The 14,666-nt window shown below is 45.7% G+C and overlaps 1 protein-coding gene across 5 annotated transcripts in view; it reads right to left on the bottom strand.

Annotated features, from left to right (window-relative positions):
* Positions 1 to 11,110, bottom strand: part of LOC135097961 (uncharacterized) — a 13,655-nt gene extending 2,545 nt beyond the window's left edge. The window contains exons 1-7 of one of the 5 annotated variants that reach the window (XM_064000097.1): positions 9,627 to 10,135; positions 8,314 to 9,210; positions 7,833 to 8,161; positions 5,410 to 6,052; positions 4,311 to 5,033; positions 3,718 to 3,897; positions 1 to 65 (exon numbers count right to left, since the gene is read on the bottom strand). The exon at positions 1 to 65 is cut by the window's left edge and continues 115 nt beyond it. In XM_064000097.1, coding sequence (XP_063856167.1) covers positions 1 to 65; positions 3,718 to 3,897; positions 4,311 to 5,033; positions 5,410 to 5,412 — 971 coding nt within the window. In that variant the 5' untranslated portion in view covers positions 5,413 to 6,052; positions 7,833 to 8,161; positions 8,314 to 9,210; positions 9,627 to 10,135. Of the gene's footprint in view, positions 66 to 3,717; positions 3,898 to 4,310; positions 5,034 to 5,409; positions 6,053 to 6,207; positions 7,133 to 7,832; positions 8,162 to 8,313; positions 9,211 to 9,626; positions 10,136 to 10,790 lie in introns of those variants that run through there. The other 4 variants (XM_064000099.1, XM_064000098.1, XM_064000096.1 and 1 more) reach the window with 4 other exon arrangements.
* Positions 11,111 to 14,666: the final 3,556 nt, after the last annotated feature.

The following is a 14,666-nucleotide window of genomic DNA, read 5'->3' as shown; positions in this document are numbered from 1 at the left end:
GCGAAGACAAGGCCAGCCTCCACCAGGCCCCTGGCACGCTGTGTTAGGCTGTGCAGGTCCTCGGCCTGCAGGAAGGAGGAGGCAGTAAGTCAGGCTGGCAGTTTGGAGAAGGGATACAAGATGTACATTTCAAAAGGCAGCAGCAACAGCAGCAGCAGCAAACCTTTAGGCCTTGAGCAGCCTGCTCAGTGTAAAGGGGGTTTTACATGAGGCAATTCACGGCTGCTTTTAGCCGGGATCGTGCAGCCGGGAGCGAAATGCAGCCGCGATTTGCTGAATTGCCGGAGCAGCCGGGAAGCCGGTGTGTGGGCCGCCTTGCCACCATTTTTCCCGGGTCAAATAAGAGCAACTCTCAATATAAAATTGAAAATAGGAGGAAAGTTGTTGGCAAGTGTTTTAGTAATAACCATTGACTGTCTGCCATTATGTACAATAAATAAATAAAATATTTACATTCATTTATAAAAATTGTGGAAAACAGATGAGGAACTTTATGTTTGTTTATGTGGTCAGTGAGACAGCCAGCGCCCCAGCACGAGTCTACCACAGCACCACAGCACCACAGCCTACCAGGCTATATACACCAGGCACTGAGGCAGCCAGCGCCCCAGCACGAGTCTACCACAGCACCACAGCACCACAGACTGCCAGGCTATACACACCAGGCACTGAGGCAGCCAGCGGCCCAGCACGTGTGTACTACAGCACCACAGCACCACAGCACCACAGCCTGCCAGGCTATATACACCAGGCACTGAGGCAGCCAGCGGCCCAGCACGTGTGTACCACAGCACCACAGCACCACAGCCTGCCAGGCTATATACACCAGGCACTGAGGCAGCCACCGCCCCAGCACGTGTGTACCACAGCACCACAGCACCACAGCACCACAGCCTGCCAGGCTATATACACCAGGCACTGAGGCAGCCAGCACCCCAGCACGTGTGTACCACAGCACCACGGCACCACAGCACCACAGCCTGCCAGGCTATATACACCAAGCACTGAGGCAGCCACCGCCCCAGCACGTGTGTACCACAGCACCACAGCAACACAGCCTGCCAGGCTATATACACCAGGCACTGAGGCAGCCAGCACCCCAGCACGTGTGTACCACAGCACCACAGCACCACAGCCTGCCAGGCTATATACACCAGGCACTGAGGCAGCCAGCACCCCAGCACGTGTGTACCACAGCACCACAGCACCACAGCACCACAACCTGCCAAGCTATATACACCAGGCTAGTTGGGGGGACCTGAGGAGGTATTTTGCTGATTTTCCTTGGAATGACTACTGCTTCCGTGTCAGAGACCCGTCTTTGTGTGCTGAGCGCATAACAGAGGTGATAGTGTCTGGCATGGAGGCGTACATTCCTCACTCTTTTTCTCGTCCTAAACCTCCTAAACCTTGATTTAACACAGCTTGTTCTCGTGCTATACATGATAGAGAGGTGGCCCACAAAAGGTACTTAAGCCTTCCATCACCAGAATCTCATGCACTTTATATTTCTGCCCGGAACCATGCCAAGTCTGTTCTCCAACTAGCCAAGAACTCCTTCATTAACAGAAAATGTCAAAACCTTTCAAGATCTAACTTCCCTCGTGATTTCTGGCATCTAGCCAAAAATATCTCCAATAACTTTGCTTCTTCTTCTTTCCCTCCTCTATTTCAACCAGATGGCACAACTACTATCACATCTATTTCTAAAGCTGAACTCTTCGCTCAAACCTTTGCTAAAAACTCTACCTTGGACGATTCTGGGTTTGTTCCTCCCTCTCCTCCACCCTCTGACTACTTCATGCCACGTATTAAAATTCTTCGCAATGATGTTTTCCATGCCCTCGCTGGCCTAAACCCTCGGAAGGCTTATGGTCCTGATGGGGTCCCTCCTATTGTTCTCCGAAACTGTGCCTCCGCGCTTGCACCTTGCCTAGTCAAACTCTTTCAGCTGTCTGTCTGTCAACATTTACCTTTCCTTCTTGCTGGAAGTTTGCCTACATTCAATCTGTTCCTAAAAACGGTGACCGTTCTAATCCCTCAAACTACCGTACTATTGCATTAATTTCCTGCCTATCTAAAGTTTTTTAATCTATCCTCAAAAGGAAGATTCTTAAACATCTATCACTTCACAACCTTCTATATGATCGCCAGTATGGGTTCCGTCAAGGCCGCTCTACTGGTGATCTGGCTTTCCTTACTGAGTCTTGGTCATCCTCTTTTAGAGATTTTGGTGAAACTTTTGCTGTTGCCTTGGACATATCAAAAGCTTTTGATAGAGTCTGGCACAAAGTTTTGATTTCCAAACTACCCTCCTACGGTTTTTATCCTTCTCTCTGTATCTTCATCTCAAGTTTCTTTTCTGACCGTTCTATTGCTGCCGTGGTAGACGGTCACTGTTCTTCTCCTAAATCTATTAACAGTGGTGTTCCTCAGGGTTCTGTCCTGTCATCCACTCTCTTCTTATTATTCATTAATGATCTTCTAAACCAAACTTCTTGTCCTATCCACTCCTACGCTGATGATACCACCCTGCACTTTTCCACGTCTTTTCATAGACGTCCAACCCTTCAGGAGGTAAACATATCACGCAGGGAAGCCACAGAACGCTTGACTTCTGATCTTTTTAAAATTTCTGATTGGGGTAGAGCAAACTTGGTATTGTTCAATGTCTCAAAAACTCAATTCCTCCATCTATCAACTCGAGACAACCTTCCAGACAACTATCCCCTCTTCTTCAATGACACTCAACTGTCCCTCTCTTCTACACTGAACATCCTCGGTCTGTCCTTTACTTATAATCTGAACTGGAAACTTCACATCTCATCTCTAGCTAAAACAGCTTCTATGAAGTTAGGTGTTCTGAGACGTCTCCGCCAGTTTTTCTCACCCTCCCAGCTGCTAACTCTGTACAAGGGCCTTATCCGTCCATGTATGGAGTATGCTTCACATGTCTGGGGGGGTTCCACTCATACTGCTCTTCTAGACAGGGTGGAATCAAAAGCTTTTCGTCTCATCAACTCCTCTCCTCTAACTGACTGTCTTCAGCCTCTCTCTCACCGCCGCAATGTTGCATATCTAGCTATTTTCATGTTAACTGCTCTTCTGATCTTGCTAACTGCATGCCTCCCCTCCTTCCGCGGCCTCGCTGCACAAGACTTTCTTCTTTCTCTCACCCCTATTCTGTCCACCTCTCTAACGCAAGAGTTAACCAGTATTCTCAGTCATTCATCCCTTTCTCTGGTAAACTCTGGAACTCCCTGCCTGCTTCTGTATTTCCACCTTCCTATGACTTGAATTCCTTCAAGAGGGAGGTTTCAAGACACTTACTTATTCATCAATTTTTGACCACTGCTTTGACCCTTTTATGGGACTGGCATTTTAGTGGGCATTTTTTTTTTTTTTTTTTTTTAGATTTTTGTTGCCCTTGGCCAGTGTCCTTCTTACATAAAAAAAAAAAAAAAAAAAAAAATGTGAAGGCTTTCGACTGACCAGCCGGCTGGAAAAACAGCCCCTGCAAACCCACCTTAGCACACCACCCCACACTGGCAGGAGAGAGAGAGAGAGAGAGAGAGAGAGAGAGAGAGAGAGAGAGAGAGAGAGAGAGAGAGAGAGAGAGAGAGAGAGAGAGCAACAAAGAGAGAGAAAGAGCCGTGAGCCGCGCACCAAGAGCAGCGCTGACAGGCAACAGTGACACTCGTGACTTGACACACTCACCGTCAGGGTCGGCGCCAGCAGGGCCTGCAGCCTATCCGCGATGGAGGCCTCGGTCCAGGCTGCTGGGAGGCTGGAGTCCCCCGAGGCTGCAGCAGCAGTGCCCGCTGCCTCCAGGGCTGCCTGTGTGGCAGCGGCGGCAGCGGTGGCGGCCTGCAGGGCTGCGCGCGATGCCTTTGCCACCTGAAACACAGCACGGCAGTGAGGCTGTGTGTGTGTGTGTGTGTGTGTGTGTGTGTGTGTGTGTGTGTGTGTGGCACCGTGCAAACGGAGGGACGTGTGGTGAAGGCCTGGCCTGTGGTAAATAAGTTAGGCAGGAGTGTTGATAATGGTGGTTTGAGGTAAGTGTTTGTAATTAGTTTAATACTGTGTACCACTGTGTAACTCAACAAGTGACTGATGAAGTGTTGACGCGCTACTTGGAGTTTAATGCTTTAACATTGTTGTGGAGTAAAGCACATGTTTGGGACTACAAACACTGTGTTGTATGTGAGTGTTGTATGCACAGCTTGAGGTGTGCTCAGTAAACTCACTCACTCACTGACCGTGGCCAGAGGAGTGACCTGCAAGCACAACAAGTGTGAGGCCACACCCACCTTGGTGACGGTGGTGACGGCGTGGACGTCGGGAAACACTCCCAGACACCCCTCTGTCTGACTGTCCTTCTCCACCAGAAGTTCTGTGTCCTCAATGACCTCGTAAGCTTCCTGCCGTGTTGCGGCCGTGCGCAGCGACTGCAGCGCGGCGTGCAGCTGCTGCTCCTTCTGCCGCACCTCCTCCTGCCTGCCCTCCACCCGGGACTCCTCGCGGTGCACCGCTTCCCGGGCACTCTTGCTCTGGTCCACCAGCGTCTGCAGCTCGTCTTGCAGCCGCTGCTGGCGACTGCTCCAGCCACCGAGGGTTGTCAGGTACTCGGCCAGCTGGCTCTGCTCCTCCTGGCAGGAGCGGATGGCAGCCAGGACCTTCGCCTCTTGCTCCTGCAGCAGGAACTGTGCCTTCCTGCTGAGTCCCGTTGTCGCCTTTGGTGCAGGCCGTGTCACTGGTGGGGCTGTCTGCTTCCCTGGCTCGGCTGGCAGAGAGGCCAGTCCTGCACCCCTCAGCCTCCTCACAAGTCCCTCAACAGCATAGGCGATGGGGAACTGGCCCGCCTCGGGCACGGCGTGACTCGCCCGGCAGGTGGGGCACGTGACGGCACCCTGCTGCTTCAGTCCGTCAATGCACGGCGAGCACACTGTATGGCCACAGGGCAGAGTGCGTGGCCGCCTGAGGGTGTCGTCAAAGGTGTTGAGGCACACTGGACAGTCCTCCACGTTGTCATCCTGCAACAAAGAGGCGGCGTGAGGGACACACTGCACACAGCCCGGCACGCTCCCCACACCAAACACCTCATGCTGCTGCTGCTGCTGCTGCTGCTGCTGCTGCTGTCAATCTTTCCTCCACCATTAACCCCTCACCTTCATGTTTTCCCCCTCATTCACAACCACTCATTTAATATATATATATATATATATATATATATATATATATATATATATATATATATATATATATATATATATATATATATATATATATATATATATATATATATATATATATATATATATATATATATATATATATATATATATATATATATATATATATATATATATATATATATATAATTCCAGTACTGCTGAGGACAACACTCACCATGGCTCAAGCTGCCTGCCTCTGTGTTGCTGGCCTTGCTTCAGGCTGCCTGCCTCTGTGTTGCTGGCCTTCCTTCAGGCTGCCTGCCTCTGTGTTGCTGGCCTTCCTTCAGGCTGCCTGCCTCTGTGTTGCTGGCCTTGCTTCAGGCTGCCTGCCTCTGTGTTGCTGGCCTTCCTTCAGGCTGCCTGCCTCTGTGTTGCTGGCCTTCCTTCAGGCTGCCTGCCTCTGTGTTGCTGGCCTTGCTTCAGGCTGCCTGCCTCTGTGTTGCTGGCCTTCCTTCAGGCTGCCTGCCTCTGTGTTGCTGGCCTTCCTTCAGGCTGCCTGCCTCTGTGTTGCTGGCCTTCCTTCAGGCTGCCTGCCTCTGTGTTGCTGGCCTTCCTTCAGGCTGCCTGCCTCTGTGTTGCTGGCCTTGCTTCAGGCTGCCTGCCTCTGTGTTGCTGGCCTTCCTTCAGGCTGCCTGCCTCTGTGTTGCTGGCCTTCCTTCAGGCTGCCTGCCTCTGTGTTGCTGGCCTTCCTTCAGGTTGCCTGCCTCTGTGTTGCTGGCCTTCCTTCAGGCTGCCTGCCTCTGTGTTGCTGCCCTTGCTTCAGGTTGCCTGCCTCTGTGTTGGTGCCACAAGGCGCGTCACACTCCGCCTCCTTGCTCCTGATTGGATGGAGATGCAATTCACTAGTTAGTCAAGAAATAAGCTCACTTAAAGTTATAGTAAAATGAACCAAAGTAATGGCAAATAACCCTTATTGCAATGGAAGCCGTGTGGGGACAACAGGTCGCTGTAAGGCACACACGCTTGCAGGCACCTTGTTGTTGTGCGAGCGTGTCAAGCAAAGGGTGGTGATGCCGACGTGCGCTTCATGTGGCTCACTCACGGGGAGGGAAGCATTAATGAAGAACTAAAGGAATTAATATTGAGAAATTATGATGCGGTGAGAGGGGCAGCATGGGCGGATGAGGAGCAACTTCAACACCTATGTTTCTCCGCGTCACCAGCGCCGCCAGGTGATGTCGCCAGAGGTACTACGTGTTCACGCCACCGCCAACAGTCCACAGGTGAGTTAAGACAAGAGTGATAAGATTACTACTCGTATCACACCTGTGGCGGCGGGGAGTTGGGGAGGTGGCCACTGGAAGAATCGCAGTATCTGATAACTTTTATCGCCTCTCATGTCGGGGAAAAGCTGCCACACTGATACCCGAAGCAACTCCCGCCTTGTCTGGCAGCTGACTTTCATGTCACTGCTGAACTGACCGACCATCAACGTGAACAACACAAACATTACTTTTATTCCGCTTTATAGAAGTATTCTTTCCTTAACATTTGAATAACAATTACCTCTCAGATCCGTGATGGGACAAATGTTCCTCACCGAGGTGTGGTCCTCTTATTGATGAGATACTGTCCTGTCTGTTGTGAGTGATGCAACACACATCACTGTCACTGGCGCCGCCACGCTGTAATGTCGTGTTTCCATGTTGCGCGGTATTGGTGCGTCCATAATCTATAAGACTGGCTTTTGTGGGTTCAAGGGAACGCTTTAAGTTTCTATAATTTTTACCTAATTTGTGTCATTTACATATATTTACACTCAGACGATCATATACGACTTCCGACAACAACGAAAATCTACGAAAATAGTTTCATCTCTCTTCAGATAAATACCATTAAATATCTGGAACACTTCACATTACACTTCCGATTCAAATCATTTCACATATTTAATACTCATTGATAAATCACATCCTACACAAACCTGGCAGCTAATCAATGAGGAACACATCGCACACCTACCCAATCCCTCTCTGTCAATATATAACACCAACATTTTACTGTGACTGCATTGCAACTGTCTGGCACCTTATGCCCATCCTGACCCTCTCTGGTCTGACAGCTCTGTCTAGCTTGTCTCTCTGTCTGCTTCTGTCTATTCCCGTCTCCTACACCTTGTAATATACAAGTGATGTTATAGCAACCTTTTGCCCCAACAAGGCTTCCGTTGTTATAATATTAATTTTATTTTCCAATATTTCGATCATTTAGTTCATTTTCCTGTAACTTTCAATAAGGTTAATTTTCGAGTAAGTATATTTATTTCCTCATACTTTGATCATACAGTTCATTTTCCTATACTTTCCGCAAGATCCATTTTCAAGTAACTATATTTTTCTTCCCATACTTCGATCATACAGTTTATTTTCCCTTAACTTTCACTAAGGTTCATTCTCGAGTAGCTTTGGTAATCGCATCTTCTAATCAGGAACAAGGAGGCGGCGGTTCCTATGGTGTGCCGGCTGTCCGTGTTGTCCACATCATCTGCTTCCGGTGACCTCTGCTTCCCTCGTATACTAATTCAGTGATGGTCACCTGAGTACCTCTTCTTGTAATCTGGTGCTAATCTCCGGCTTTGTTAGTGTTGTGATGACTCACCGGATTTTGTTGTTCTCCTCGGTGGCCACGTCTCGTCTCTTCTTGCTACCTGTTGTCGTGTTTATCATCTTCTTCCCTCATTTATTCTTCCTACTTTTTATTTCCTTCTTCATTTCTTCATTCTTGTTTCATTCTTCTTTCACCTTACGTGTTTTATTTTGTCTTGTTTCCAGGGTTAAAACAGTAAATATGAGCAATGAGTCCCTAGAAGACTTTTTGAACGACAGCCACGATGATGAACGCTTCCTGCAGCACTCTGGACGTGTCGCTCGCTCTTACCTCAGTGACGACTCTCGCCTCACTCTCGCCTCGTCAGCAGATATCTAGGTCTGCGATGCACAAAACAAGGAAATGACGCTTGGTGAGTCTAACCTGAACAAAATTTCCCTAGTGTTTTTAGATGCTGTGTAGGAAATACATGATTTACCAACGCCAAAATGTTGTCTCTGTTTGAGCATAAGTGTGACAGGGATATATTTACCTACATGAGGCCTGACAGGCCGTGACTGAGGGGAGGGCTGAGAGTAGTAAATCGTTCAGCCTGTTAAAGACTGCTATGTCATCTCCTGAATTGCCCTCCCTTAAAGACCCTGGCCAAGACCAGCCAAGGCACAGTCGCTGAGTGGTGGCGGAAGGCGCTGGCCAGTCGCCGCTCAGCATCACGGAGGTCAACCACCACCAACACCACAACCACCTCGTTTTCCACTTCCTCCTCTTCTTCCTCCTGCAAGTGTCGTGTTATCCTTTTGTTTATTTACAGTGAAGCCAAGGCTATGACCACATTTTCCGAGTAACCTCTTCACTCACTTCTACTGAAGGTTGCAGGACAGCTGATAAGGGCGTCCTCCCACAGCCTGATAACAGCTATCATGCTATAGATAACGCTGGCAGGCCTTCAGTCAGGCGGCCAGCAGAAGCAGCAGCAACAGCAACAGTAGTAGTAGTAGTAGTAGTAGTAGTAGTAGTAGTAGTAGTAGTAGTAGTAGTAGTAGTAGTTGTTGTTGTTGCTGTTGTTGTAGCAGTAGTGTAACCGGTAATAATTTCTTTAGTTTCTGTTTCTGTTTCCGCTAATGTGTTCCGTTTTCTATAACTTGTTTTTATCTCTACAGGCTTATGTTGCACTTTCTCAGATAAACTTGTGTGCCCCATTGTGCTTTCTGTCACTCCTGTCACTACATCTGGTAACTTTGCTGTTGTTCTTCATTAGTCATACCTGGTGCAATGCAAAGTTGGGCTGTCTATCCTGTATATGGATGAGTGTGAGGAAATACTGAACTGCCTTTAAGGCACAGGGAAGTGGATAGTTGTATCAACATAAAAATTTTATTGTAAGTAAATCTTAATATTGATATGATTATGCCACAGTTTCAGCTCGTATCTGTGAAAAGAAAAAAAGAAAAAATTAAAAACCTTAGAAATAACATGTCATCATCTTAATGAAATAGGCTCGAACAGTTTAAGAGATAATATAATTTTAAAACTAGGAATTTATAGCCTATTAAATTGTCTATATCATTTACTATCCACTTTTTAAAATTTTTGCATATGTAACCCTTTTAACCCACAGTGAATATGCGGTCAGTTTTTTTTTCAGTTGCAAGTTAATAAAATTAATAAATTTAAAAAAAGTAATAAAAAATACTAACTTACGTTTATAAAGCAATTCAAGCCAAAGAAAACAAGATAAAAATTAAGAAAATCGGATGATAAATAGAAAAGTAGATAGAAATTAAAGCACAGTGAGTGGCAAACACGTTTCGAGAAAAACGCCCCTGAAGACGCGTCAGAACCTGCCTGCAGCGTACGCGAGATCTTCCTGGAGTTTCTTGTTTCTCATCCTCAATCTTGGTTTCACATTCATCTTGGCATCTTGATTCTTCAAGTATTTGCTCATCAATGTGGTGTGTTCTACTCCAAGAAGTGAATCCAGGCAACTGGGCGGGGGTTGGCATGCGGTGACGCCTGCGAACTCGACCCCGCTACAACCACATCTTCTTCTATAGAGGGTGGTGTTGTCTCTCTTCTTTTTTTTTTCTTCTTGAGCCTTCTCTAGCCTTTACCTTCGCTGCTCCACGAATCTCTTCCTCTTTTGCATTTTGCAAAAGCAACAAAATGCTGATGAAAGACGGATGACGCGATGACACATACTCTCTCAATAACAGCTGGGAGCAGCACTGAGGTTGGAAAGGGAAGACGCTCTGTCCCAGAGGAACCACTGATATGTTACCATATGAGTGAGCAAGTAATTTTCATATGTTTGATTTTTCATGGATTTCTCTCGAATTTTTTCCAAAAAATACCACTGCCTGCGGTCTGAGAGTAAATTAACCTTTTACGGGTGAATGGGCGTGTAAACACTTATAATTGAGATATTCAAATGAAATTAACACAGTGTTGCCATATGACTGAGCTAATGGTTGGTATATTTTTCATTTTTCATGATTTTTCGAGATTTTCCATGTTATTTCGTTGCCCCGCGCCTTAACTCGTAGTAAGGTGTTATTCACGTCACATGACGTGCTCCTGTTGGGTATGTCCACAGGTTTCTCACGTCACATGACGTTTTTCACGTTTTGCACTTGCTTGCTCTGTGTGGGCAATAACTATTCCTGTGGGAGAGTCTGGCATATCACTCGAGCTTTACTTTTCCCAGCAAACACTAATTCTTCATCACTTACTTCCTCGCTTTCAGCATCGCCTTCTCCACTATACACATAACCTTTATCTTTATTGCTATCATCTAGAGCAATGGTTCTCAAACTTTTTTCATGAGCGACCCTATTTGGACATTTCATTCCTTCGCGACCCATGATTGGTTCATATGTGATGAAGTTGTAGAATAAACCAATAAGAACGAAATATTATTATTATTATCAGTTAGTAAATATAGTAAGTAGCATATGAAGCAAGATATTATATAATTTTACACACACACACACACACACACACACTACTCACACAAATGACTGCAAACGGCACAACCTCCCTCGCCTGCGGTCGATGGAAAACGGACACCGCGCACACGAGCCTGCATGGGCCCACTGCCAGTCCAACATACGCGTTTGATACAGGAGTCATTCCTGTCAGAGACACCATTACGTGGGGCCCAGGAGGAGGGAGATGGGGGGAAGATGAACATACATAACAAAAGTAATTTGTGGTTAAAGAAGAATAATTCAATTAAGTAACTGAAATACACTGAAACACTGAAAGCATGATAATGTTCCTGTGTCCCTGCGACCCATCAAAATTGATCTCGCGACCCAACTTTGGGTCGCGACCCATAGTTTGAGAACTACTGATCTAGAGGGTCATCACTATCAGAGCTACCAGAATAATCAACAAATCTTCCATCATCCCCCCTGATATTTGAAAACGTCACGTGATATGACAAAACCTGTCGGCGTACCCGGCAGGAACACATAAGAAAATAATCATTATGTGCTAAAAATGTTGCTGGAAAAATAAGAGTGGAAAGTGCATCAACAACGGGGAGTACATCTGGCAACGGCCCGGGAATTTCCGACGTGACTCACCGGCGTTGGGATTTAAAAATGGTGAACTGCGCATTTCAAATGTCTTCATTGTTTTACAGAGATGGTTCTGAATTGTTTGGGGTAGGAAAAAAAAATTGTATTATGTAAAATAATGAAACACGTTACGGGTCGTATTAAACGCTTCCTCGTCCCCTCTCGACTGTTTTCAGGAAGCTCTACTGACAACGCAGTGGTTTTCAAGGACGTTCTAATAATTGTGATAATTTTTAACAAGCAATTCCGTATAATCAGTGAGGAAAACACTTATTGGAATGCGAGTGTTCAGCTCTGTGCCATTTGAAAACTGTGTGTGTGAGAGAAGGAAGGGTTTGGTACAAGCCGAATTTCTTGATTAGAGGAACAAATGCATGGCACGCCTTAACGTTCCTCTCTTGAGACAAAAAAAAAAAAAAGTGAGTAAATAAATAAATAAATAAGATAAATAAATATAAATAAATAAATAAATAAATAAAGGGGAAATGTAGAGTTAGGGTGAGAGGTCTTGAGTTCCAGACCTCCAGCGTGATCTTACTTGAATGTACTTGTGAGAGAAAGAGATAAATAAACAAATAAATAAATAAATAAATAAATAAAATAAAGATAAAAATCGCGATTGTTGTAGAAAAGAAGCAAGAAGGGAAGAGTTTTGGTTTGTGTGAGCAGGAAGGGTTAGCTGTGGTGAGTGTGAAGGCAGCTGTAACAAACATGAGGCATTTGTCAACAGAATCAGAATGGTAAGTGTATTGTGGAAGTGTTCAGTGTATGCGTGTATGTAGCCCACGTGTATGACTTTGTTGTATTGTTTGGTGAGCACTGTGGAGTGTTTGGCTTCCCCCGTCCAGTGCAACATCTTGAAAGGGTAAATTATTCATCGTATTCCGTGACTGTGAGTCAGCGGTTCATCAGCGTGTTGCCACAGGCGGGGTGAAGTGGTGGCGTGGTAGCGGGGCGGGGCGGGGCGGGTGGCGGAGCCTAGTGGAGCGAGGGTGGAGGTGATGGGCGAGATGTGATATTCTGCTGTACTACTGAACTTAGCGAGAAACGGTGACATACACTTACGAGTGTTATATAAGCAAATGCATGTTTTCACTATTCAAACATAAGTACACATCTCTCTCTCTCTCTCTCTCTCTCTCTCTCTCTCTCTCTCTCTCTCTCTCTCTCTCTCTCTCTCTCTCTCTCTCTCTAACACGGCATATTTTTTTTTTAGTTTTGTGTTTATGATGAGTATTCTATATGTAATAGTATTTTTAATCATAATTTCTCGTAAATCTCATAACGAGCAATTTAAAACAGATTGTGAGCAGGATTATGGCGCACACTTGGTAAGTGGCAGCCCTTCACTCAGTTAACACGGCTTAAGGAGGTGTATTGATGCTTTATGCACCAAAAAATTTGTCTGGCTGTTTTCTTTCCATGTTGCACAAGTAGCACAGACCCACTCTGAGCTGATGTAAGGCATGTACCGGTGGGTTTCTGTCTTGTTAAGTAAAGGATTATATTAGTGCGTAGTGTTTGCCTCTTTAGTGCTTCATAGAAAAGTGCCACTCAGCCAAAACTCTTTTGTAAGTCTTTGTAGTAAACCACTGCACATAACTTATGTTACTTCCCTGTAGATTTTATTTGTATTTTATTCCAGCATGCTCAAGCCCACGGGTGATTTCTTTCATTGATATGCAGGCCTCACGTACACTTCATTCTTTGTCAGTGTCGTACTGTATTCGCGGTGATCAGTGAACTGCTGGCTGATGCAGATCTAGTCTTCTCTTGGGGACTTATTGTCTGCATGCTGACAAGTTGAATCAGCAGAGGAGTCGACACTGCACAGCTCGGCGCTCTTCCCCTGTGCCTGAGCAACACGGCGCTGACACGTCTGTCCGATGCAGGGAGGAGACAGCAAGCGAGAGGCGAGGCTTGGCGCAGTTTGGATATGTTAAACAGTTAGTGTTCTTAATTTAGAGTAAATACACTTGAGCAAAGTAATATACGTGGGGAAAAGGTTTTCAGTTCAGATTTCCCATGAGATGGAAGTAAAAGGCATGTAGAAAGGTTTGGGTAAGCAATTACAGATTCAATTATGGTAAAATGTTTGCGGGAAAGGAAACTTTCTACATGTGAAGTGTCTTGTTGGGGCAATGGAAGTAAGTGAAAGGAAGAGGAGGCCTTGCTGAGTCTAGCCATGTCTGAGTATTACTGTACGTGATTAGGATAAAGTTGTGAGAATTATTATTTTTTTTTTATTTCCACTCATATTTCAATAGTTTTAGAAATAATACCTTCACATATAGTATGTGACATGGAGGGTGTATTTCACCTGTTAATTTTGAGGGTAATTTTTTATAGTGTGTGCCCTTTACTTTCCGTTTTCTTTCCCGGTTAAGGCTGTCTGTCGTTCTCTCTAATGATAGACTATGGCATCTCGCCTCGGATCGATTCACCTCGCAAACTTTGCACATTTTCATTCTTATCTCTGTTATATTTGTGTACTTTGTAATTGCTAAACTGGGTGTATACCGATAGTATAAAGGACACTGCTACTGTGTCATGCGTATAATCACGTTGAAGAAAGTAGCCTATCATGTTTACGGATTCAGGTATTTTTCCTCTCAAAGTCCACCAGATTGAAACATTTAATATGTGAAAGGAGTGGTTGCAACCCACTTAGAGGGCTGGGGATCCACCTACCATAGCTCCGCAACGCAGGGTTACCAAGCAGCCCTTCGCATGAGGCCCCAGAATGCCAGAAACAGCCCTTGTTATGCGAGGAAAAAATACTGAGTGACTTGTGATGTCAGAGTAAAAAATGAATAAGGGAGAGGAAAGGAAATATTTTGATCAGCACGTAACAAATGAAATATCTTAACACAGTACAGTTGATAATGAAACACTGGGTCACTGCATGCGAAGCACCACAGAGAGTACCGTTTCTCACATCTTGATCAAGCACCAAATAAACACATGAAACACGAGATGTGAAGACGATAGTAATTGCTAGGACGATTCTAAGTATTACTCATGACCATGATGAGGTACAAAGCAACCAGCCACCCGCCTGCCTTCATGGCTCCACTATCTGAGAGTGCAACACCTCGGCACACGAGCCTCCTGCTGTCTCCCACTGTCTGCCTGCTGTGTGCCTGCGCTTCGCCTTACCTTCGGTGCGCTACACATATCTACGTACACATATCTACGTCCATAAGGTCAATATCTTGCTTCAGAAATTCAGGATACTCACTCCTACAAAATGGTGTCCCTCAGGTCCTCTGCGTCACTAACCACCGAGGTACTGAGGGAAGCA

This window comes from Scylla paramamosain, unplaced genomic scaffold (genome assembly GCF_035594125.1).
Source record: "Scylla paramamosain isolate STU-SP2022 unplaced genomic scaffold, ASM3559412v1 Contig38, whole genome shotgun sequence".
In the NCBI taxonomy this organism is placed as follows: domain Eukaryota; kingdom Metazoa; phylum Arthropoda; class Malacostraca; order Decapoda; family Portunidae; genus Scylla; species Scylla paramamosain.
The sequence above is the reverse complement of the archived record's forward strand: the minus strand, read 5'-3'. Positions and strand labels throughout refer to the sequence as shown.